General features: G+C 32.7%; 1 protein-coding gene across 1 annotated transcript; it reads left to right on the top strand.

The window, feature by feature from the left end:
- The first annotated feature begins 458 nt into the window (after positions 1 to 458).
- Positions 459 to 25,921, top strand: LOC138327816 (uncharacterized). The gene is made up of 15 exons (XM_069274210.1): positions 459 to 1,079; positions 4,349 to 4,449; positions 6,405 to 6,550; positions 6,861 to 6,957; positions 7,265 to 7,368; positions 8,359 to 8,465; positions 9,573 to 9,712; positions 13,916 to 14,083; positions 15,862 to 15,968; positions 16,852 to 16,994; positions 18,495 to 18,565; positions 19,617 to 19,743; positions 20,304 to 20,588; positions 21,981 to 22,181; positions 22,921 to 25,921. Exons 1-15 carry the CDS (start codon positions 839 to 841, stop codon positions 23,196 to 23,198), a joined length of 2,316 nt encoding a protein of 771 aa, XP_069130311.1. The 5' UTR covers positions 459 to 838; the 3' UTR covers positions 23,199 to 25,921.
- The last annotated feature ends 6 nt before the right edge of the window (positions 25,922 to 25,927 follow it).

The raw sequence follows: 25,927 nt of genomic DNA, 5'->3' as shown, positions 1-25,927 counted from the left end.
ATTTAGTTAATTAGGACTTAAAAACGAAAATGTAAATGTTCATACTTAACCTTTGACCCCTAAAATTACCAGGAGCGCAGAAAAATTCGGATACTGTGAATAGCATACAATATGTAGCTGCAATATGTAGCTGAACCTAAGGTATCTGCATGCAAAATATTTTGCTTATCACTAAGTCGCCGTAAAACGACCCAAAGTGATACCCCTCTTTTGTATATTCATTTAGATTGTTCCGTCAAGCTATATGTATAATTCTATTTTCGTTGGCTTGAAAATCTTTGTTATCGTTTTAAAAGCTCAAAACAACGTCGCAGTTCAACATCACATCTGATTTGCCGGAAGGATATAAGAGTGAAAGAAAATCGTCCGGAGAAAACCCACGTGATTTGGCAGATAATCCCTGGTATTTTCACGCCTGGCTTGTGCCGGGGTTCATGGCCGGCAAGGTGAAAGGCGGATGCTTTAAACATACTTAACAAATCTACCTTTATAACCTAATTTAGTCTTGTAGCCTGTCAAATATACCCTTATCATTTGATTTCCTCGTTTAAACACCAGAACCTACCTGTTGGCGGCGCGTGGTAATTGATTGTCAGTTGAACGTGACTTCACCTTGCAATTGTCTACTTTCCAGTCACAATAATTATCACATGTCTGTTCATCACACGAAACATATCAAATTTAAAAAAAAAGTATCTAAAGGTAATACCGTACAGTTCGCGCTGTATGGCCGTTTCAATGACAACACTTGATCATGTGACGGTCATCGTCACATTTGCAACTAAATACTCCACAGCGACGAATCGTGCATAACTAGAAGGACTCGCAAACCATCAAGATGTTGATTAAACTTTTCTGGTGTTACCTTCTTACTGGAAAGGTCATTGGCGGGTTTCAAAATGTTGTCATACCAAGCTGTCCCCCAACAATGGCCGAGTGTCAATTTGATTGGGCAATAGGTATAAAACAAACCATGGTGCACTATGGACCAGACATGTCCGGCCATCCTATTGTTATCAACAATGGTAGTTTGCACCTCCGAGAAACATGCCGATCAACGAAACCGGTAACACAACAAGGTAAGATAGGGTTTTCAATGTATCTTTCGTATTTCTGCAGTTTTCCTTTTTCTGTAGCATTCACAAAAACAAATGCGATTTTCGATAAGAAAATGGTATATGATATATAATAATTCAATGTAATGCAGTGATATATTATTACGGTTTTCCAGTGATACAATTCTCTGACTATATCGAAAACAGTATTGTATTTATTATAAAGTTAAAAAAAATGAATTTAATTTATATTAATTTAATTTGATTTTAAAAATAAAAAGTAATTTCAGAAAGGTAGTGGACCTTTCAATAGAATAAAGAAATAAGACAAGACTTATATCTACTTCATTTCTGCATGCATTCTCTGTTATCACAAATTCATAGTTTTAATAAAAAATTCAATTCCATATCTTAATATTGTACGAAATCATTAATCCTATTATATGTTCATAGTACATTTCCTTTTTAATTATTATATACAATATTTCGTGTCTTCGTTATTTCGACGTAATCGCAAATTCATAAGTTCGAGATCAATGACTCTTACTGACAGTAGTGCACTATAATTTGCATTCAAACTCGAATTACGCGAATATTTGTATCTCTCGATGATAAAAGTGGTTTCTTGTATCATCAGACCTGTCAAAAATACTGATATTTAATTATTGTTTTATTTATATATATTTTAGTTAAATTAGATTTAGTTGTTAACGCCTACGCCCGATTAACAACTAAGGCTATTTAAAGATGGCCTTTCTTGTATGTGTTGTATTGTAACGATCTTCGTGTTTTAATATTCATTCATAGTTTATAAATATATTCACACAGGCAATGTTTCACTTGAATTTCACGTGAACGATATTGTCTGTGTTTAAGTATCCTACAATTGAGCCATCCTTCATGTGTGTTTACACAACAAACATTGTGCTGTTCAAGAAAAAGGAAAAAATTACTTATGTGCTTATACGAAATTTACAGGTAAGGGAAAATGGGTCAAATATTTCTTAGTCAGTTTTCACATGTGACGCAAATAATGTCATGCGTGGATACAAAAGATAAGTTTAGAGATAAACTATATCATACAACCATGCCATTCTTTGTAATATCTGCTGAGGAATACACATGTAAATAAGAAAATAAATATATAAAGGACCCATTATTTAAGACTTTGTAAATAAGAAAATAAATATATAAAGGACCCATTATTTAAGACTTTGAAAAAATGTCGTTTGATAGAATCTATACAAATATCACATTCCGAACAGTCGGCAATAAAATGTAGGAAACCTCAAATTCAATTATATTGAAAAACAAAGTTATGAAGACATGTACATGTATGTTTCAAGAACTAAATTTATTTCAAAAATAAAAATATTACTTACTTGTATAAATAAGATGATAGGGATATAACTTTCATGATAAATGACATGATATTACCTTGCATTTATTACAATGTAATACATATTACAATGTAATACATATTACAATGTGATATCATTTTACGTGTCCTTCTTAAATTGTCTTTGAATTTCCATGATTGGAACCTGCCACAAAATACTGTGCGCCATACAACTGCTTGTCCTTCGTGGATACGTCTGTGACGAGGGCTGAATGAGAGGGTATAATGTTAAAGTAAACAAATACCTCTCAAAACAAACAGATATCGCATTATCGTCCATATTATATGCATTTACCAGTGAAAATGTCAATAGCAATTAGCTTAGCATTTTTTAGAGAATATAACGCCTATTTATAATAATACGGGAATACAGAAAAACTGACAGAACTTTCTTTACAAAAAGATAATACGTGATAAACCTAACACCTGACTCATTCGAAATTTTTTTTCAGACGTCAAGCATGTGACCAGTTATATTTTCATTCACATGAGGACCATTCTATACCCATTATCTGTAGGTATACATCAATCACTTGTATGATATGTAAATGTCCCACCCAAAAGTGCAAGTTTTTGTGTGGCCCTTTAGCGGATCATCTAAGTGGAACGAACAATGAACATGTTATTGATGTTTGTAGGTTCGGCAATGTGAACCTAACTGATATTAGTCTGTAGTTGACACCTTAAACGCATGGCATGCATGACTTTATGATGAACAAATAATGCACCAATGTAGATTTACGCAAAGAAAAATGTTTACCTCATTTTTCGCACAATTGAATTGTAAAAAGAAAAACATAAAATAAATATGTTTTAACGGAGTTTGATATTTTCAAAAAATATAACACAATGCAAGTAATAATGCGTTTTATAGATCTTTCATTTTGAAATCTACAATATTTGTGTAAGGGCATATTTTATAGTATGTCTCTTTAAAAGCTATACTCATTTAAGGACGTGTCCAATGGAGGAAAGTCGGAGTACTCGGAGAAAACGTAGTACATTTTTATTACCGTTTTATTGTAATCATTTGCTATTGGAAAGCCTTCAGCATCAATAGTAAATCAAGAACAATTTCCACTTTTCCAAGAATCACAGAGTTTCAGTTTGGTTTCGTCAAACGGCACGTTACGTGACCGGATGATCCTTCTATCGTGTCCGTCTTTTTCTACCTAACATAACGACACAACAAATAAACCCAGACAATCTTCAGACATATCTCCTTAAAAATATTATATGTAATATGTAAAGCAGCAGGTAACAAATCATTTACAGAGATTCAGCATGTGACCAGACTGAAGTTTGTTTTCTTTAGTCAAATGACAACATTTGTTACCTCATATGCAAGTAATTCTATACAAATATTTTTATTATTCGTATGTCAATGTATCACCGAAAGTGTATACTTTGTGGACCTTTAGCTGTTCATACAGGAAATATGTCGGCAGTGCCAATGATGTTTACATGTTATGTTTACTTAATTTTTTAACTTACTGCTTATGATAAGACCTTGTTATATCTCCATAACATACAAAAATATATTAAGATTAATCCTAATCATAAGATCTGCTATAGATCATCAGAATTCAAACTTCAGTGAGTGACTCTTTCTTTTATGAAATGATTACGCCGTTGTATCAGTCACGGTAACGTCATTTGTTATATATTTATTTGCTGATAAAGTAACTTTTTAAGCCAATGGAATTGTTCGTTACAAGAACTATAGGTTACGTAGTGCCAGTCTTACTGGTCCTTATGCCATGTAAAACATAACATTATATGAATGACTTTCAAATAATGACGTATGTATATGTATACCAAAAAGATTGAGCACAAAGCTAGTCCGTCGTTTAAGTTCTTCACTGATACTCCAAACCATACTTATTTGTTTTAGAATTAGAAGACGTATCGATGACAGATGGTCATTACAAAATGATATACACCATCAATGGACAGTACCCTGGGCCATCCATCGTCGTGTATCAAGGTCAAAAGGTCAGCCAGTTTTATTTTAATTGTAAAAGCTAATAAATTTGTTTCAGAGGTTTCTGTACTTACCAGCATCGATGAAATGAAATGTCGTCTGATCGTGAGGGTAATGCATCATTTTTTATGAGAATTAGTTATTAAGAAAAATAGTCTACTGCTAAATCTCTGATTATTTAATTACTAAATTATCTATATTTATGTGTTAGAACTACAGCATAGTCAGTCACAAAATGAAAAGAAGTGCTGATGTGTACGTAAATGCTTTTTGTTTTTAACTCTAAATGGGTTGTATGAAGTTGGGTCGATATACGACATTCGACATTCAATATTCAAATATTGTTGGCCACCGAGCGGAATTTTTTAATGTTGCGCAGCTTGACCTACTACATTCAACATTGAAAACTAATAAGTGGCCAACGACAACAGAATCTAAATGTTGCGCAGCTCGACATACGGCATTCAACATTCATAATCTGAATATTGTGCAGCTCAACATAAGACATTCAACATTCAGAACTAATATATAACTGACTAACGAACGGACTTTTGAATGTTGTGCAGCTCGACATTCGACATTCAACATTCAGAACTTATGTATAGCTGATAAACGAATGGACTTTTGAATGTTGTGCAGCTCAATATAAGATATTCCACATTCAGAACTTATATATAACTGACTAACGAACGGACTTTTGAATGTTGTGCAGCTCGACATACGACATTCAACATTCAGAATTTATGTGACTGACGAACAAACAGAATCTGAATATTGCGCAGCTCAACATACGATATTCAACATTCAGAACTTATATATAACTGACTAAAAGCGGACTTTTGAATGTTGTGCAGTTCGACTCTCGACATTCAACATTCAGAACTTATGTATAACTGATAAACGAACGGACTTTTGAATGTTGTGCAGCTCGACATACGACATTCAACATTCAGAACTTATACATAACTAACTAATGAACGGACTTTTGAATGTTGTGCAGCTCGACGTTCGACATTCAACATTCAGATTTTATGTGACTGACGAACGAACGGACTTTTGAATGTAACGCAGTTTGACATTCACCATTCAACATTCAGAACTTAATATTACTGACAATCGAACGGACTTTTGAATGCTGCGCAGCTCGACATACGACATTCAACATTCAAAACCAATAACTGACCAACGACAACAGAATTTTGAATGTTGCGCAGCTCGACATACGACATTCAACATTCAGAACTTATATATAACTGACTAAAGAGCGGAATTTTGAATGTTGTGCAGTTCGACTCTCGACATTCAACATTCAGAACTTATGTATAACTGACAAACGAACGGACTTTTGAATGTTGCGCAGCTCGACATACGACATTCAACATTCAAAACCAATAACTGACCAACGACAACAGAATCTGAATGTTGCTCAGCTCGACATACGACATTAAACATTCAAAATCTGAATGTTGTGCAGCTCGACATACGACATTCAACGTTCAGAACTTATATATAACTGACCAACGAACGGACTTTTGAATGTTGCGCAGCTCGACATACGACATTCAACATTCAGAACTTATGTATAATTGACAAACGAACGGACTTTTGAATGTTGTGCAGCTCGACATTCGACATTCAACATTCAGAACTTATGTATAACTGACAAACGAACGGACTTTTGAATGTTGCACAACATTCAGATTCTGTTGTCGTAGGCCAGTTATGTTATTGGTTTTGAATGTTGAATGTCATATGTCGAGCTGCGCAACATTCAAAATTTTGCTCTGTGGCTGGTTCGCCCGTTGTCAGTATAATGTGACCGGGTGGGGTGTGTTGCTTGGTGTCTTCGGCGGCATGCTTCAGTGATATAGCACTATAAAAAGGGCAACACTTCCACTATACAAAAGACACAACATGAATATTTCGTGTCGTGTTTCAATGATGCGCATCAAACTACGATATTTAGGTCAAGGTCGTGGTGAAGAACAAGCTGTTATCGGAGGGAGTTACTATACACTGGCATGGCATAACACAAAGAGGAACGCCCTGGATGGACGGGGTCGGGAGTTTGTCTCATTGTCCTATCAATCCTGAGGAAACGTTCGTATACAGGTGAGAAAGCGTATATATATTTATTGATATAATGGTATAGTAGGCTTCGTTTTCGTTGATTTAAATCACCTTAACGTTGGTGTTATAGCAAGCTTGAATGAAATACTGAATGTTCGCATTTTCATTTTATCTTATGGCATCTCGTTTGTTATATAGAATTTTATAAGGAAAAAACCCAGACAAATTGTTTATGCAATTGCGGCCATTTTTCCCGGTATGTGTTTCTGTGAAACATGTTATCAAAATAACTGGAAGGAAAGGATTTTTTGATAATGAAAAATGAAAACCTTGAAATATTTGTTTATTCTAGTTTTATTGCCGAACCAGTCGGTACACACTGGTACCATTCTCACCATGGAGCCCAAAGGACGGAAGGACTCGCTGGGGCCCTGATAGTGCTGGAGAAGGTAAATTTTATTTCATTATCAAATAATATTAGACATTTGCTTTGAAAATTATATTGGTACAATATGTTTATTTAAGATAAATAATAGCCCTTTCTATTATATTTTCATCTAAGGTTAATATTCTGTCTTTACTTATAACTGAATTATTGTCTTATGGATATGTAAATACTGGATTTGAACGTCATTAGTTTATTTGCATAACTTAGCTTACGTAGTAATAAAAGTATAATTGATTTTTTTAGTAGTAAAGCCAGCGTGCCTACATTGCATCCATTTTGTATTTGACGTTACTTTTGTTATCATAAAGGAAGAAGACCGTAAAGAAAGGACAGATTATATAATGTTTTTACAAGACTGGTTCCACCAATCGTCATCTGAAATAAACAAACTCCTCGACTGGGGAATGTTACAGTAAGTTAGGACATTATTGATTAACATATAAACAAACTCCTCGACTGGGGAATGTTACAGTAAGTTAGGACATTATTGATAAACAAATAAACAAACTCCTCGACTGGGGAATGTTACAGTAAGTTAGGACATTATTGATTAACATATAAACAAACTCCTCGACTGGGGAATGTTACAGTAAGTTAGGACATTATTGATAAACAAATAAACAAACTCATCGACTGGGGAATGTTACAGTAAGTTAGGACATTATTGATAACAAATAAACAAACTCCTCGACTGGGGAATGTTACAGTAAGTTAGGACATTATTGATAAACAAATAAACAAACTCCTCGACTGGGGAATGTTACCGTAAGTTAGGACATTATTGATAAACAAATAAACAAACTCCTCGACTGGGGAATGTTACAGTAAGTTAGGACATTATTATTGATAAACAAATAAGCCAACTTCTCGACTGGGGAATTTACAGTAAGTTAGGACATTATTGATAATCAAATAAACAAAATCCTCGACTGGGGAATGTTACAGTAAGTGTTGACACCATTGATTTACAAATAAACAAAATCCTCGACTGGGAATTGTTACAGTAAGTTATGACTTTATTGATAAACAAATAAACAAACTCCTTGACTGGGGAATGTTACAGTAAGAAAGAACATTATTGATAAACAAATACACACTCCTCGACTGGGGAATGTTACAGTAAGTTAGGACTTTATTGATAAACAAATAAACAAACTCCTTGACTGGGGAATGTTACAGTAAGATAGGACATATCATGTGTTGCGAGAGATTAGTACGTTTGTGTTTTGGAAGACTGCGGTATGTCCGTATTGTATCTCGTTGTAAAAGTGTAACAGGTGACTTTTAGTGTTATATTTCACTAAAACATAATGTAAATGACACTACTATAGCAAACATGGATGAATTTAAAGCTTTTGTCACTACCCTGAAGAAGAATTTACGAGATATAGTTTTATTTTAGATATCTGCAAAGTCTGGACGAGGATCAGTGTTTTGTGCCGTACTTTGGAGCCAACCAGGAAAATGTTGGCTTTATTCCATTTGAATCTTTGCTCATCAATGGGAAAGGTACGTTATATTTCTCTCGCTTATTTACTTGGTATTTATAACATTTTTGCTACTATTTCTCTTATTATAGACACAGCGGTAAATCCCATCCATCTTTGTTATTGCTATCGCTATTACTACTTTTTTACTACTGACTGTAAAAATAAAGTATTGGGATAAATTTCGGAATATATTCCCATTCTGTTATATTGAAACTTAGTTATAAAATCTACATTTAAAACAAAAATCCACGAAGCAAAATATGACAAAAAAAAGTATTGTTGTATATTCTTTATGAAACATGTAATAAGAAATATTTACAAAATCCACGACATTGTTAAATATTTTGATTGATACCGTTGAAATTCCGAATCGTTGATCAATACGATTAAGCAGGTATAACATGTATGCTGTACCCATATACAAGCCAGAGTCACGTATGTTAAACGATTACAATACATAACCACTTAGATCTGGTTTGTTTCCGATATATGTGCAAATTTTAATGTACTCTTAGACTGAATTGTCCCTTTAAAATTTGTATCTGAAGAGGTTAATGACTTTAAAATGTAATCTCAACAAAAATAATTTTTATGCATTACAGGTATATCTTCCAATAAATGCACGATAGACAAATTTATGTTTTCACGTTTTTTTTGTATGGCGTTTAAGTAACGTTTTCAAGTGCTTTTCGTAAACATAAGTGCTTTTTGTAAACATTTAAGAAAATTATTCTTATTATTTTGCGTTTGGGAAAAGTGTTAAGGTGTTTTCCGAATTGTGCTTAAGAGTGTGTTCACATGTGTTTGAATGGCGTTGGGGGATATATATTCAAGTGTTTTTGTATGATGCTTGTTCTGTTGATTTGGTTAGTATAGTGGTTTGTTCTCATTAGCTGGCATTAGAAGGAATGTATAACTCATCAAAGTGATATTGAACAAGAGGCATTCTATATCATATTCTAGTACTTTTAACGGGGAATTAATTGTGTCTTGAATAATAAACCATGGATAATGTTTATGGTATGTCTATGATGAGGAAACCAAAGAAATAGATACTACATGTTTTGTACATTGTACTTTGATACAGTAAAGATATTTCTAACATGTATGCTGTATTTTGATACAGGGAACAGGTTTCTGACAGGAATTTCTAAGGACACTGTACCCTGGACAGTGGAGACTTTTAATGTAACATCTAACGACACCTTTAAATTTCGTGTGATCAGCGCTGTCTTGGCTTACACCCTACAGGTGTCGATAGACCAGGTAGGTTGACCTCTTAGCGTTCTTACTCAGCTTATATATATTCTTTGTAAACTAACGTGTTGTGTATAAAGTGTTAATAAACGGAATCCATCCGTAAAATGCAAATATGAATATTAGTCAATAATTCATCTGTTTTCGTTTGATAACTCTCGCAACTTTTACAGGATTTTCTCGAAAGTTAGTAACATGGTTAAATGTCTCAGTGCCTTGGCTAAGTTCAATCGTGACTTTGATTGAACCCTATTTGGATGAGTTATGGACCTTTCATTACAGAAAAACGCCATTTCCGTCTGTTTCCCTTCAATAACTTTCGCAAATATTACCGAATTTTCTGAACAACTAGGTAACATGATGTTTAAATGTCTCAGTCTCAGGGCTCTGGCCAAGTTCAATCGGCACTTTCATTGGACCCTCTTTGACAAAGTTATGGGCCTTTAATTAACGACAGAGGGGGATATAAATTCCACAAATTTGCGTGGTCGGTATAGTCCTTTGTAGAGAAAAACCGCCACAACAGACAATAACACTCAAGCAGATATGAACAGTTTTGAGAATAACTGAGCTTTTAATGAACGGTAGCGGATGGCCTATAAGATTGTGTATAAGGGGTGTAAATATTTAATTGAGTGTCAGTTTCCTCTACCTTAGGCAAGAATGTATACCAAAATATCTGCTGTGCATTATTTGTAAAAGCTTTTAAAATACCCTGCTTACTTGTTAATTTTATGTTATATATTTCCTTGTTTACTAGTTTATTTTATGTTATATATCTTGTTTACTAGTTTATTTATGTTATATATCTTTGTTTACTAGTTTATTTTATGTTATATATCTCCTTGTTTACTAGTTTATTTTATGTTATATATCTCCTTGTTTACTAGTTTATTTTATTTTATATATCTCTTGTTTACTAGTTTATTTTATGTTATATATCTCCTTGTTTACTAGTTTATTTTATGTTATATATCTCCTTGTTTACTAGTTTATTTTATGTTATATACTCCTGTGTTTATATGTTATTATGTTTATTTTATGTTATATAACTATCTTGTTTACTAGTTTATTTTATGTTATATAACTATCTTGTTTACTAGTTTATTTTATGTTATATACTCTTGTTTACTAGTTTATTTTATGTTATATACTCTGTTTACTAGTTATTTTATATATATCTTGTTTACTAGTTTATTTTATGTTTATACTCTGTTTACTAGTTTATTTTTTATATATCTCCTTGTTTACTAGTTTATTTTATGTTATATATCTCCTTGTTTACTAGTTTATTTTATGTTATATAACTATCTTGTTTACTAGTTTATTTTATGTTATATAACTATCTTGTTTACTAGTTTATTTTATGTTATATAACTATCTTGTTTACTAGTTTATTTTATGTTATATATCTCCTTGTTTACTAGTTTATTTTATGTTATATATCTCCTTGTTTACTAGTTTATTTTATGTTATATAACTATCTTGTTTACTAGTTTATTTTATGTTATATATCTCCTTGTTTACTAGTTTATTTTATGTTATATATCTCCTTGTTTACTAGTTTATTTTATGTTATATAACTATCTTGTTTACTAGTTTATTTTATGTTATATATCTCCTTATTTTATGTTATATATCTCCTTGTTTACTAGTTTATTTTATGTTATATAACTATCTTGTTTACTAGTTTATTTTATGTTATATATCTCCTTGTTTACTAGTTTATTTTATGTTATATAACTATCTTGTTTACTAGTTTATTTTATGTTATATATCTCTTGTTTACTAGTTTATTTTATTTGTTATATACTTTGTTTACTTTTTTTATGTATATATCTCCTTGTTTACTAGTTTATTTTATGTTATATACTATCTTGTTTACTAGTTTATTTTATGTTATATAACTATCTTGTTTACTAGTTTATTTTATGTTATATATCTCTTGTTTACTAGTTTATTTTATGTTATATATACTATCTTGTTTACTAGTTTATTTTATGTTATATAACTATCTTGTTTACTAGTTTATTTTATGTTATATATCTCCTTGTTTACTAGTTTATTTTATGTTATATAACTATCTTGTTTACTAGTTTATTTTATGTTATATAACTATCTTGTTTACTAGTTTATTTTATGTTATATAACTATCTTGTTTACTAGTTTATTTTATGTTATATAACTATCTTGTTTACTAGTTTATTTTATGTTATATATCTCCTTGTTTACTAGTTAATTTTATGTTATATAACTATCTTGTTTACTAGTTTTTTTATGTTATATATCTCCTTGTTTACTTGTTATTTTGCATTTAAATATATCAATAGACTCTGTATATGGAAACAGTTGGGGATTTTTTGTTAATTTTATTACAGAAGCCCATTTATATGAATGTATGTATACATATACTCAAATACACAATTTAGATTATTTCTAAGGAGTTACCTCCCTTTTCTTTGCAAATCGAATATTTGATTACTCGATGTTCGAGTAAAATGATATAAAGATTAAGTTGTAAGTTGGATCTTCACTTAGCATGTCAAACAGATAGCTAGTTTAATGAACATTAAGTTTTTGTTTTAAATACATAAAATTGTGAAAACGATAGATCCGAGAAGGATGTAACAGTTTGCTTTTTAGTGTACCGTGTAGCTGTATCATTTCTCAGCGATGATGTTCGGGACACTGGTGTGATCGCGAAAAATAGTAAAATGATCAGAAGTTATAAAATACATTAAACTCTTGAAACCAGTTTGAGAATTATGATTTTGATAAAGTGGTATAAATGTATTTTATCTTAAACACCATTGCGAAATATTGACCCGCGAAAAGAAACGGCTATATCGGTATGGTTTACTGATATATAAATGGAATGTTTATAGTCCAGGATAATGATATACACTTCCAACACCTTATGTCAGGCGTAGTTGATTGTCGATGACATTTCTAGAGCATCTCTTCCACTCTTGGATAATGACCGTTATGGTCTCGATTTCTTCATAACTACCCCTGAAGCAAACTTTATGTTAGCTCTTTAGCTCAAACATAATCCTGTTAGTGATTCTAACTAATGTTTTATGTTTTTCATAGCCATTAATGGCTCTAATGAAATGTTGGTATTTTAAAAGATATTTTCTGCAATGCATTCAAAGTATTAGGTAAATGTAGATGCAATTAGTATTCTTAAATATATCTGACTTTCCGTACTAGCATCCAATATAAGGGGTACCCGTGCATGGCAATACGAACTAATTTTCATTTTTTCTCAATTTTATTTAATGTTGACATTTTAACAGGATTTTTTTTTGAAATGCGAAAATTAGGTAATTGTTGATGTAATTGAAATGGTTATATATTTATGATTTTCTTCCTAGCATTTAACATAAGTGGTATACGTGCATGACAATACAAAATGATTTCCGTTTAATTTAACTTTTTTTCCAATGCGGGTAGTAGGTAATTGTAGATGTAATTCATGTAGGGATTGACGCGCTCCTCGGAAGATATGTAGATACCTTCTGCTATTCATAGCCGCTATGAAAATTAGAAAAATAGAATAATTTATGAAAATAAAAATTATTCAAAGGTTTTTATATTATATTTAAAATTATGACACCCTTATACGACGAGAAACGAGATTAACGGAACAGCTTGATGACGAAGTCGTTCCACAACGTCGCGTTTTAAAGCTTCCGCCTTCCGGTCGACCCTTTTTTTTAACAAATGACAAACGATAATCAAGAAATATATTTAAAATAAGATTTGACTGACTTGATACAGTAAACCTTAGTTAATTCTATATCAAGAAACAACACATAAGATATTATACATTAGAATATTGTGGGGGACTATTTTTTATTGATATGAAACTGGCTCATTGTTTGAAATCAGCTGATCGTTGCACGAGAATCGTTGTATTCATAGTGTATTGATAGTGTTTTCATAGACAATTGTTCGTTTTCGTCAGTTGGTTGATTCATATCGTGACGAAGCACTCAGAATGTAAACATATGCATATATATCTCTAATTTTCCTTCCTAGCACGAAACAGAGGAGGTAGCCGTGGATGGCAATATGTGATCATTTGTATAGACGTAGTATTTAACTTATTTTCATCTTCATTAATAACCTGAATATGATGTTGACATTTTAAAGTGGTTTTATTTAATGAGAATGTTAGTTAGCTCTATTATCTATTATTCTTCCTAGCATCAAATAGAAGTGGTATCCGTTGACGGTAACGCTGTTGTTGGCGTGAGAGGTGACGCTGTCATTATCAATGGAGGAGAGAGATTTGATATGTTAGTACGGGCCGACCAGGACGTTAGTAGTTACTGGATCAGGGTGTCAACACTAGCCAATGGTGGAGAAGATAAGGTAATGGAATGCCTTACTTCTAAACGTATATGACATGTGGTGTATTTACCTATTCAAGCAACTCTGGTATTTCGTTACAATCCACATTTGTTGTAATGATTTACGCCAGGGGATTTTTTCGCTAATGAAGCGAAAGAAAATAAATTTCTATAACGCGTTGAATTTTGTTACTATACTACCAAAATCCCGAGGTATTAAATGTCTCGACAATAACACTGACGAACTATTTACTCTTGTATAACGCGAAATTAAGCACTCGCGAAAATATTTACGTTTACAGTAAATGGTAACACGTAAATATTTTTCTGAAATGAACAAAAAATACATAGGTAAATATTGAAACTGTTGATGATTAATATAATCTTTCCCTTCGTAGAGGGTGTGACAACAAAATCACAACCCGAGGGGTAATTCATGAACGTCCAACCCGAGGCTTGCCGAGGGTTGGACATTCAGGAATTCCCCCGAAGGTTGTGATTTTGTTGTCACACTCTCATAGGTAAAGAATGATTATTTTCTCCCACATACAAAAGAAAAAGAAGAGATAATAGCCTAAACAGAAGCACTTTCACCGCAATATGAACATGGTTCCATCGTCTGCACGTCAATATTGTTGACGTTATCGATAATGCACGCCACGGTCACACTGCATGAAGTCATGACGTCACGTAATTGTCTTCAGGTTCAAAAGGTTAGCGCGCAACCTGTCATACCCTAGGGGTTGACAGAGAAATCTCCCACGGATAAAACCGACGACAAATGAGTGAATAGTGGGAATTTTTTTTTTTTTTTTTTATCATTTCAGTTGTATGTTATCGTATTAAAATCTTATAAAATTTACTTAAAATATATCTTAAATGACAAGTTGTTTGCATTATAAAAAAGTACTTTACATTACAGGGGTTAATACTTTAAAATGCCAGGATCCTTATTATTTCAAGACATAGTGTGTATTAACAAAAATGCATGCAAAACCAGCTTGTTTATGACGTTTCCGTCTATGGAGACAATAATGCGACATCGCAAATCAATTAAGAGGTCATAATAGTATTTGACGGCACAATAGTGTCATGACCATTTGACATTACTGAATGGACCAATTAAGTATTATCAATGCCTTCATTTCATTTCAATTGATCTTATTTGACTGATATACCAAAATTATTCATATTATAACAGCGAAGGAGAGACCTCTATTTAAACTTGCGAACACCATTATTTTAGCATTGTTCCCTGTAGGCTAAGTTCTCTTCACCCACCTATGTGTCTAGCTATGTATATTCCTGTCTGTTGTGTATGAATAATGTTCATCCTAACATGATCCCAAACATCACATGTTCTAGGCATTCAGATTGTTACATGTGATCAAGAGTCAGAAAGGATGACATATGATATGTCATGTGTTAAAAAGAAAGCAGCAATTATGTGTATGTCATTGTCCATTGTATATCGGGTATATACCTGTAATTGTCCTAGAGTTTTCATTGTCAAATAGACTCTCACATGTCATTGATATCGGACATTGTGGTTATAACGAAAATTGAAATTGAAGAAATAAAGAACTCAGACGTAAAATATACCTTAGGTAAATTAAAGCACAACAAAACATAAGTTTCGATATTCCGAAATTTTGGTGATTGTAACAACGTTGCATTTTTACATGATTTTTATGACTTCATTATCACAGAAAGATGGGACTTATCGATGGTAACTTTACGTCATTATTGGGATATCGAAACCTCCGTATTAGTCCTATTGTTTTTTTGCTTTATCCGCAGACAATGGGTATACTACGATACGAAGGGGCGGATGATGATATTCCTGAAACACAAGGAGTTACATGTACCGATACTAGACGTTGTGTTGTCGTCAACTGCTTGTTTGGGTAATGTGATGATAGTAGTCTACTGTTACAGTGTAACGTAATGAACTACAAAACACGCCCTCCAACCAAAAGCCCCGACCCCTAAATGCATTTTAAAATAACTGGTACTGTAAACGATTATTATTGGTTGAACATTTTAAATAAAACATTAGTCATTACGTAAGTTTTGCAAAAACAAAAATCACTTTGATAAAATTTTTCCTTGAATAGCACAAAATTTGTGAGACATGTCGAAGTAGTTTATTGGGAAACTTCATAACAACGATTTGCTCAAGGGACATAACCTAACAGTAAAATTCAAACCAATTTATTCTTTTTATTTTCTTTTGAAAAAAAAAAAATCACTTTGATAATTTTTTTCCTTGAATAGCACAAAATTTGTTAGACATGTCGAAGTAGTTTATTGGGAAACTTCATAACAACGATTTGCTCAAGGGACATAACCTAACAGTAAAATTCAAACCAATTTATTCTTTTTATTTTCTTTTGAAATTCATAGAGCTCAAACATTTAACCTGGTAGGTTAAAATGTAGGTTATATTTTAAGACATATACATGTACTCTCGATTTTGCGACACACTAAAGGTTTATGCACATGTAGTGACCCTGTTAAAAGGGGGAAAAGATGCGAAGGCATAAAGTTATAAACCACACACGTTGCTCCGGTCGATTTATCCCGACGCTAAGTCATAAATACTTGTGCAATATGCATATGCTTCCTAAAAAATTAATCTACGTGATCAGTCATAATCACAAACATATTTGACCGCCAAGGTAATTTGTTCTACATTATTCGTCATTTTACCAATTGAATTTTAGATTACGTTTATACTGGAGTGGCAAATAATTTGTTTTCATATGTTTTACATGTCGACAATTGTAGGCGGTATCCTGACGACCACTACACCGACTGTGTGTCACTTTCTAATATGAAATCTACACAAGAGGAGATCACACAACACCCAGTGCCTGTAGAGGAATCCCCAGAGTCATTCCAGGAAATCTTCCTCAACTTCCACTATACTCGTTAGTATGGACCTTAACACAAAAATATACAAATTTCACTGATTCTAAGTTTAGTGCATTTCGCATCACGCCGTAACTCTAATATCTGTACATTGTACAGTGCTTTTTTCCCTAACATGTCATTCTGTATACATTTATATACTGTAATACGATGTGGTGGTTGAATTGAAGATTACGCTAATAAGTTAATACCCGACATATTACCACAAGCCCTCCACCTCTGGGATGCGGGTTACGAATCCCATGTGGGGCAGTTGCCAGGTACTGATCGCTGGTCGGTGGTTTTTCTTCGGATACCCCGACTCTCCTCCACCAACAAACCTGGCACGTCCTTACATAACCCTGTCTGTTACTAGGACGTTGAAAAAAACCCAAACCAAATTAATACCCCCTCAGAGCGCTTAAATTTGATTTCGTTAATCCAAGCACTCGCACATTAAACTCATTAGAGGAGATCGACGTTTCGCAATCTTACCGATCTAAACAGTTTTCACTTTATTCAAATTGGTCTGTACTTGATAGTTGCTTATATTCGTGTGGGTTTCAATTACACGAAATTCGAACCCTAACCTCGCGAAATTTTTCAAAATTCATTCTTTTTACATATGACATAATTTTCCCTGAATAACACTTTCAAAGACTTTAAAAGGGATTCGTGTAACATAAACTACCGCGCCAAAGTTACAAACAGTAAACCAACAAAACTTACACCACTATACATTTAATGGTGTATGATACTTACTGTGAAATACGACGTTATTCCCACAGCAGTTATTGCTCTTTGCTCATATTAAACGAACGCTGAAATAACTTACTGTCTATTTTATCGAACATGTACAGTGCATGGTTAAATGTCTTTCCGCACTGTTAATTTCTCCTATATATTGTAGTGTTACAATTTATCATCGAATTTACCTAATTTTATTTGTTGGTGAATTCTAACCTTTGATATCAAGATAGAAAAGTACTAACCCTTCCGTCAGAAAATATTCGCATATTTCTCCTTCCGTCAGAAAATATTCGCATATTTCTCCTTACAAATAACCAATGACACTGTTTCTTTCATTGCTTTTACCATTATTTTGATAAAAAGTGTGTTTGCTATTAGTCACGGTTTTCTAAAAACAAAATTTATAACGGAAAAAAATCGCCACTTATGAAGTGAACGTGTAAACACTGTTCTATCTTTATGGTATATCTAGTTATGATCAACCGACAAACGAAATGATGTAAATAAATGAAAGCTTCTCAAAACACATAAAATACACTGTACATAGAATACAAACTACAGTGCGGAGAGATCTGTAACCCAGCAATAAGGAGGTATGAGTGTATTTGATGCATGCTAGTTACCGATCGATCTAGATTACAGCCTTTAATTATTATGTGTTTTATTTTATTAATATTCAGAGGACATAGTTTTAAGAATGTTTATATAAGCACATAATATGAAGTTGAAAAGAATGAAATGAAGCCACACACCAAAAACTGTACTTTTAGGTGGCTCCTTACTCCCTTTCCCTACCTCAGTCAACGGAAAAAGGTTTATACGACCACCTGTGCCTCTACAGGTAAGTTGTATGGAGTATAAAATTCTTAATATCGAAATTTAAACAATAAACAAAATACATAATTGAATAAATAAATTGAGGTCAATAGGATTTTATCCATGTACATCATTAGTTAAAATAGTGTTGCATGTATATCAATTACGTGTCAGGAAATTACAAAATGAAATAAATAAATAATCAAAATAAATAGGAATTACTAATTATACACATAACTAGTAAAATAGTTTCTATGAATCCGTTACTTGTCTATTATATATTCCAGTGTTATTTCTACTAAATGTTTCTGTTTATAAACGTTTCCATGGTCATGTCTGTAGATATGATTTGATTTTCCATATTGAAATATTATTAAATGTCTGCAGAATAGATAAATTCAGAACTCGTATCTTTTCTTCTACGATAAACATTTACTGTTTTAGGTTAGATACAGATTTAATTACAATTCTTCCTAATTCAACACTTAAATGTTACCAATTTTCGATTTTGAGAATTATTCATATTATCTGTGAGTAATAATATCGTACCTGAGGTTAAATGCTCCTAATTAGATATTTTATATATCACGCTTTAAGAATAAAAAATACCGTTATGTTATTCATTTTGTTTATTATTGAGGAACTGATTTGGTAAGTAAAAGTAAACATATCATTACCGTACCTAAAATGAAGATGCATGGAGTTGATATCTTTATCATGTATATAGTAAGCATAGTTAGATAAAAGAAAAGACGTAAATTCCGTTCTTTTGCCATTGTATGTCACCATTTAAATTTAAAATAAAACATACCTGTAGTTAATATGATACTTCATATTTTGTTACTATTTTAAATTAAAGATACATTGAGTTTATATTTTCATGTGATACATGGTTATATTATGATTTAATGTACCATTCTATTTTCATTGTAGTTCACGGTTATTATCATAAACATAGATATATAGTTACCGAAATATTTTCAAGTATGTTTAAAGTTTTTAATTCATCAAAATATATAACAAAGTTAGAATACGAATGGTAAAATAAATCATTTTGTTTATTTTTTTCTACACAGTTAGTATCTGAGGGTAACGACACACACGTTGATTGTGATGACATTGAATGCCGTGATCTCTGTGACTGTACAAATGTCGTCAAACTCGGAATCAATAATACAGTTCAGCTGATTCTACTAAATATGGGTAAGATTAACTTTGATATCGATTTTAACAAATATCTTGAAATATTTGAGTCACAACATTATTAATAATGAAAATATAAACAACATTGGTTTCGGCTATTTATCAATACAAATTACAAATTAACATGTTTGTATTTTAAATTCTTTAACATTTTGTACAAATATATATATGAAAAATATGACTCAATTCTATAAAATTCTGTACACATTTAAATATATTTAAATTAAGGTCTTCGGCAAGGTGTGTATTTCCTAGAAAAAAAGAGATGAATTTAATGATATAAGGACCTTTAACCATAAATTATATTGTATTTTGATTAGATGTTACTCTCATCCATGTTAGGCTCATGTTGGAATATTTAACTGTAAGAATGTAGTGAAACAAGGAAAGCACTGACAAAACATCAATATGTATTAATTGTATAATACTTTCACATGGTGATTGTGATTGCGTTGATGCATTTTTTTTATCTGATACTTACTGATGCATAAATATAATTTGTCTTCTATACATTCTTCATTCTATTTTCATAAACAAAAAACTTTTCTTTACTATATCAGATAACAGTAGAACAGGTCTGAGTCATGGGATACACATCCACGGACATAATGTTCACGTGATTAAAGTTGGATACCCGACGTACAACAATACCACCGGTAGAATTGTAGACCAAAATAGCGACATTATCTGCGATAATGCTAACTGTAACAATGGCAGCTGGCGGAACACGTCCTGGACTGGCGGTCGTCTGCCTGAGGCCAATCTTCACGACCCTGTGTTAAAAGATACGGTGTTGGTTCCTCGTCAAGGTTACGTTGTTGTGAGATTCAAGGCTGACAACCCAGGTAATCCATACCACTAATTCTCCTCCTGATATCTGGGGCCATTCTCAAAGTTTATTTTCGGTGTGGAATTTTCGGTCTGTGGTCAATTCAGTGATGCTAATTTTTGTTGCTTAACCACGATATTAAATAACAAAGCAGCAAAATATGACATAAACGTATTGTTCTTCATTCCTTATAGAAAAATATTGACAATTATGATGATATTGTTAACTATTCAATTGAAACCGCTGAAATTCTAAATCGTATAGCCATACGAATACGCAGTACAATATGCATAGTATACTTATACTCGTACTGGTGTCATAAAAGTAAAAAAAAACAATAGATAATCACCAAAAAAATTGTAAAATAAGTTGTCGGACACATACTTATAAGGTAAAAACGCTACTGTGAGATCAATTTGAGCAGTTTTGGAATAAGTTGCTTAACTCCATTGGCGTGGGCTAGGGTTTGGCATACAAGACGTGGGACCTCAATGTGTAATGGCTGACTGAACATTTCACGCATTGTAACTACTTCAACTTCATCTATATGAAAGTTTTCGATATAGCCTAAATATATATATGTTTATAAATTGCATGCATTCTTAAACTGAATTACCCCTTTAAGTAACAACGAATGGATTCTCTAATTCATATAGTGATACTATTCACGTGCTAGAAATTTTACTTTATATGTTCGCTGAGATTGGGTAAAAGTGAAACACGCGAAACTTACCACGTACATTTGTACACGGTAAACAGTTTATATGTGAATGTATGTTAATAATATCTTGGTATTCTGAAAACGTCTTATAGAAAATGGACAACATATGTACTTGGTAATATAAATGGGCATAGTAGTGTCCAGTATTCTTCTACCAGCGTTCCGCCTGTGGGACTTTCAACTCGGCGGTGTTGTCTGAGGTACAGACAGTAGATCGATCGTTTTCCTGTTGATACTCAAACTAGTAAGCAAACGTAAAAGAATTTCCAGGTTTCTAGATGTAAATTGACTACATCAATGTCAAGCGAAATGTATTAAATGGAGCCAAAGAAACCAAGTGAGAAATATGAAACATTTGGTATTTCTCTACATTTTCTACACGTTGGAAAGTATGGTTTATGAAATGATATTGCTTTACAACCAGTGAAAATAGAATATTGTTGTTAACTCAGCATTTACAAAAGTCGACATCGAGCATTTCGATGGCATATATCCTTTCACCTTTGTGTAATTGTGTTGTCTGTCCATTTGTCGAATCGTCACACATAACATTGTTACGAGTTGTATAACAGTGAAACGTTTTAAAACATTTATTAGGTGATATATAAACACCAAAATGCAGTGATTTTTGCTTGCATGAAATATATATCTATATCTACACTTAAGTGTAACGTTGATTTCTTGTAGGCTTTTGGTTCGTACACTGTCATATGGAGCCGCATCAGATATCGGGCATGGCACTAATCCTCCAGGAGGGCGACGTTGGACAGATGCCAACACCTCCCTCGTCACTACCGAGGTGTGGTAACTTCATCCCGAGCACTGATTCGCCAGCTCCTCTAAAGGTGACCAGCCTATCGGCTAGTGCCACGTCCTCGGAAAGTAAAGGTAACATATATATTTCATCACGTTAACCATCATGTGGTCTGTATCACGGGTAAGTGTGCAGTATATCTAGTTCAGAACATAAAAAAAATAAAATTTAGACCAGAGAAAGACTCAAAATTAATATGAGACATATATTCATAATGGATACAATTAATTGGATTTCTGAAATCATACGACAGAGAATAAAGAGCAATGGTGAATGAAATCTGACTATCAAATGTTCAAGATACGTAAAACAATAAGTGTGGGAAATGACATTTACTTTGACTATAACGAAATTGAAATAAAGCATCTTGCTTCATGCTTTCATTTTCTCTTTCTTATGAATACAATGAAAACTTGGTATATGCAATTTAATTTCTTTTTCACTTCTTTTACGTGTATAACATTATAACATACTTTTCACTCTTTTCAAAAGCTCAAATTTTGAATTAGGTTAAAAAGGCATGTAAAAGGTAACACAATGTAACTTGTCCAAACCGGATGCCATCTGGACCAGCATATTCAGTCGGTTTACGCTGGTTTCGTATTATGCAGGTTATAATTGTAATAATAAGGAAAGAAAATGCCATGAAACTAAGTCAGAATAGACAGTGATTCTGATTAGAAAAGGGTCGGTTGTGGCAGGCTACACTGTACTACAATGTTGCAAATTATGTTTTAATAATAATAGATCAAAATTTAACAGTAAATAATCCTCAACGTATCGAGAACTTCAATAAACTATTTCATTTTTCAGTAGCCGATTCTGAACCTTGTATATCTCAAGCTCGGGCATACTGGAAGTATTTCAAATCAACGAAAGGTCGATATATCGCGGCTATCTGTGTGCTGTGTGTGCTCAACACCGTGACCGGAGCCATACTGTATGTGACAATTAAGTATAGTGTACCAGTGGGTAATAACAAGAGAGCTAGTAAATCCTACACACGGATCGAGATCAACGAAAGGACTGAACCAGAGGCATTCTTTACACCAAGGACAAATAACGACAACAAGTCGTATGCTGCTATATAATATTCGACTCTATTGCTATACTGACAGATATTATTATCGGATAACATTTTCCCCAAATTTTGGACAAAACTTTACACCCCATGACTTACCTCATATTCATATGATCTATACATATAAAAAGTAGGGAAGTAGAACGTTTTTGACAATAGCCGATTGAGTCTTGGGTCTATATACGTGCGTGTCGCTTGTGATGTCTCTGCATCATCGTTTTGTTTTGTTCAACAACACATTATAAAGTATACTTGTAATCATTGAAGTATTACGAATTATGATTTAAATGCAAATTATGCATATTTAGTACAATCTTTTTGATAAAGCACCTTATTTTTTCAAATCAACACAACGACTTTCAATAATTCAAATATTTTTTTTCTATCAGAATCGAGAATTATTTTTAATTGATTTATATCTCATCTACCATACAATAAGTAGTAATTCTACAAAAATAAAAACTATACTTCATTAAACTGATTTGAAAAGACACAGGGGACACTTTGTAAACAGCAATACATCTGCATATTACTAAAGCAATGATATATATATATATTAATATTTTTTCGATTTTATCTTTAAAGGACTGATTGCTACTTTTACAAATACCCCTTTATCTATTGGTAGTACACAATTATCCCGATTTGGTGGTTGACTGGTTAAGTTTAACACCTATTTACCATTACCAAGTTGGGATGTGTAGCCTGTGAGGAGTGCACGCGTGTTTTGGGAGGCTGTGGTATATCCATATTAAGATGCCTTGTAATAGCTGAACTCTTATTCACTTGAAAGTGTTATCGCATTATAGCATACTGTTAAAAATGGTCACATTATACTGACAACGGAGAGCCAGTCATCCAACTCCCGTTATGCTGTCTGGACCAGGGGATGACACATTCCAAACCCTTCCTCAACGCTTAGGTCAAGGCCAATAAATTGAAAGGAAACAGAAAGTAATTAAGGGAGACCAAAAAAAAAATAAGATGCCAGAATTGACCTATTGAAATCATACAATGGTTAATCATGGTAGACAGTCACACATTTAATGCCCCGCTTCATTGCTTTCCACCGATAACAAGTTACAAATATATTACCTTCCATAGTTACCTCATTAAAGCCCATAAACAATAAACTGCGAATTTCCAGATACATTCATTGATAATGTTGCTAATGTACTTTACACCACACTGTCATTATTGTTATCATGTTTGCCAAATGTGTACCATCGATTTGAAACTATTTTGCAAATACACTGCCAATCACGCAATAATTATATACATATGACAGCAGTTACCTCGATGAATTTATTATATTTGTCAATGTTTTATATTGATAGTTGTTTTCTTATATTTTATATTAATCGTTCTTAAGAACCTTGAACGATCTCATAGAAAACTAAAGGCAGTTCTGAAGGCACAGGTAATGTGGTCCTTTGATGTACATAAAAAACGAATAAAGGTACACTGTGTTTGTGTGGCTTTGAAGTTGGGTGTCGCTCTCTCTGTTATCTTCAAAGGAAGTCTCTGCAGGCCTGTGATTGGTCATTTTTTCCCTCCAGAGCTGCCTTCAGTTTTACTATGAAATCGTCCAGGGGTGGATATTAACATCCGTGTTAGTAATATTGTCGAGGATGACTTCTTCATACTTAGTCCTGTTTGATATTTACTAATGTTAGTTATGATTTAGAATTATTATTATGTAAATATGTTTATGCAAGATGGTTTTAGAATGGTCATGTACAAATGCCCGCTGGCAATCAGCAGGGAATAACAGTACAGAAATAGTTTAGTAATCATAATGTATGCATAATGATATTAATTAAGACGAATGGTTTTATTTGTGTGAATACTATCATGTTCCGGCAGAAAGAGTTGATAAAGATTTTGATGAAAAGTGTTCGAAAGTAATTATTAAGTTAGTATCTAAATAATATGAACAGATTAAAAACAATCGCCGATGTCTTACTCAGAAAAAGCAGAAACATATATGAACATTGAGATTGGATACTCCTTCTTCGCTGATGTTGACAGGCAGAGTGAAATCCAGTTTATTTCCCCTTGGCTAACTACTTTTAAGTATTCTTTTAAGCATGATCTTTCAATACAAAATTAAAACATTATATCGAGGTTTGGTATGACCAATTGTTCCGATCAATATGATTTGATATGATTTTTGAAAGTATGAAAATGACCTATTTTACCTGGTCTTTCGAAAACCGGAAGTTCATTTTGTTTTATTAGTAAATGTATATAAGTTAAATTATTATCTTTTTTTTCCAAATTCGGACTCAAACCACCTGGAAATTACTGAACTTTTGTGACATATCAAATTTATTCTCCGGTATTGAGTATATCTAAAAACCCTTCTGCACATACAGAGGTACATTTGCAGATCGTCAAAATCGGAGTTGCTAATCTCTTTAATACATGTTTCTGGAAAAAGTAACCATTTCACTGGAGAGAAACATACATTACTTATTGCATTGTGTATAGCATGGTGTTTCGTGAACATTTCCTTTCGATCTTTCTAATGTTTATATTCATGTATTTGTAATCACCTTTTTCTTCTGATGATGTAGAATGCTACAACACTGTGAACTATTTAAAACCAAAGAGAAACGTACGTGAGCGTAAGGAAGAGATACGGTAGTACATTTTCAGGTGTTTTGATAAAATTCTCCTTGTATTACTTGCATGTTTTATGTATTAAAGAATCAATTATCATTAATGTCATTTTGC

Source organism: Argopecten irradians, chromosome 7, assembly GCF_041381155.1.
Source record: "Argopecten irradians isolate NY chromosome 7, Ai_NY, whole genome shotgun sequence".
NCBI classification, from domain to species: domain Eukaryota; kingdom Metazoa; phylum Mollusca; class Bivalvia; order Pectinida; family Pectinidae; genus Argopecten; species Argopecten irradians.
This window is presented reverse-complemented; position numbering and strand designations above follow the sequence as displayed.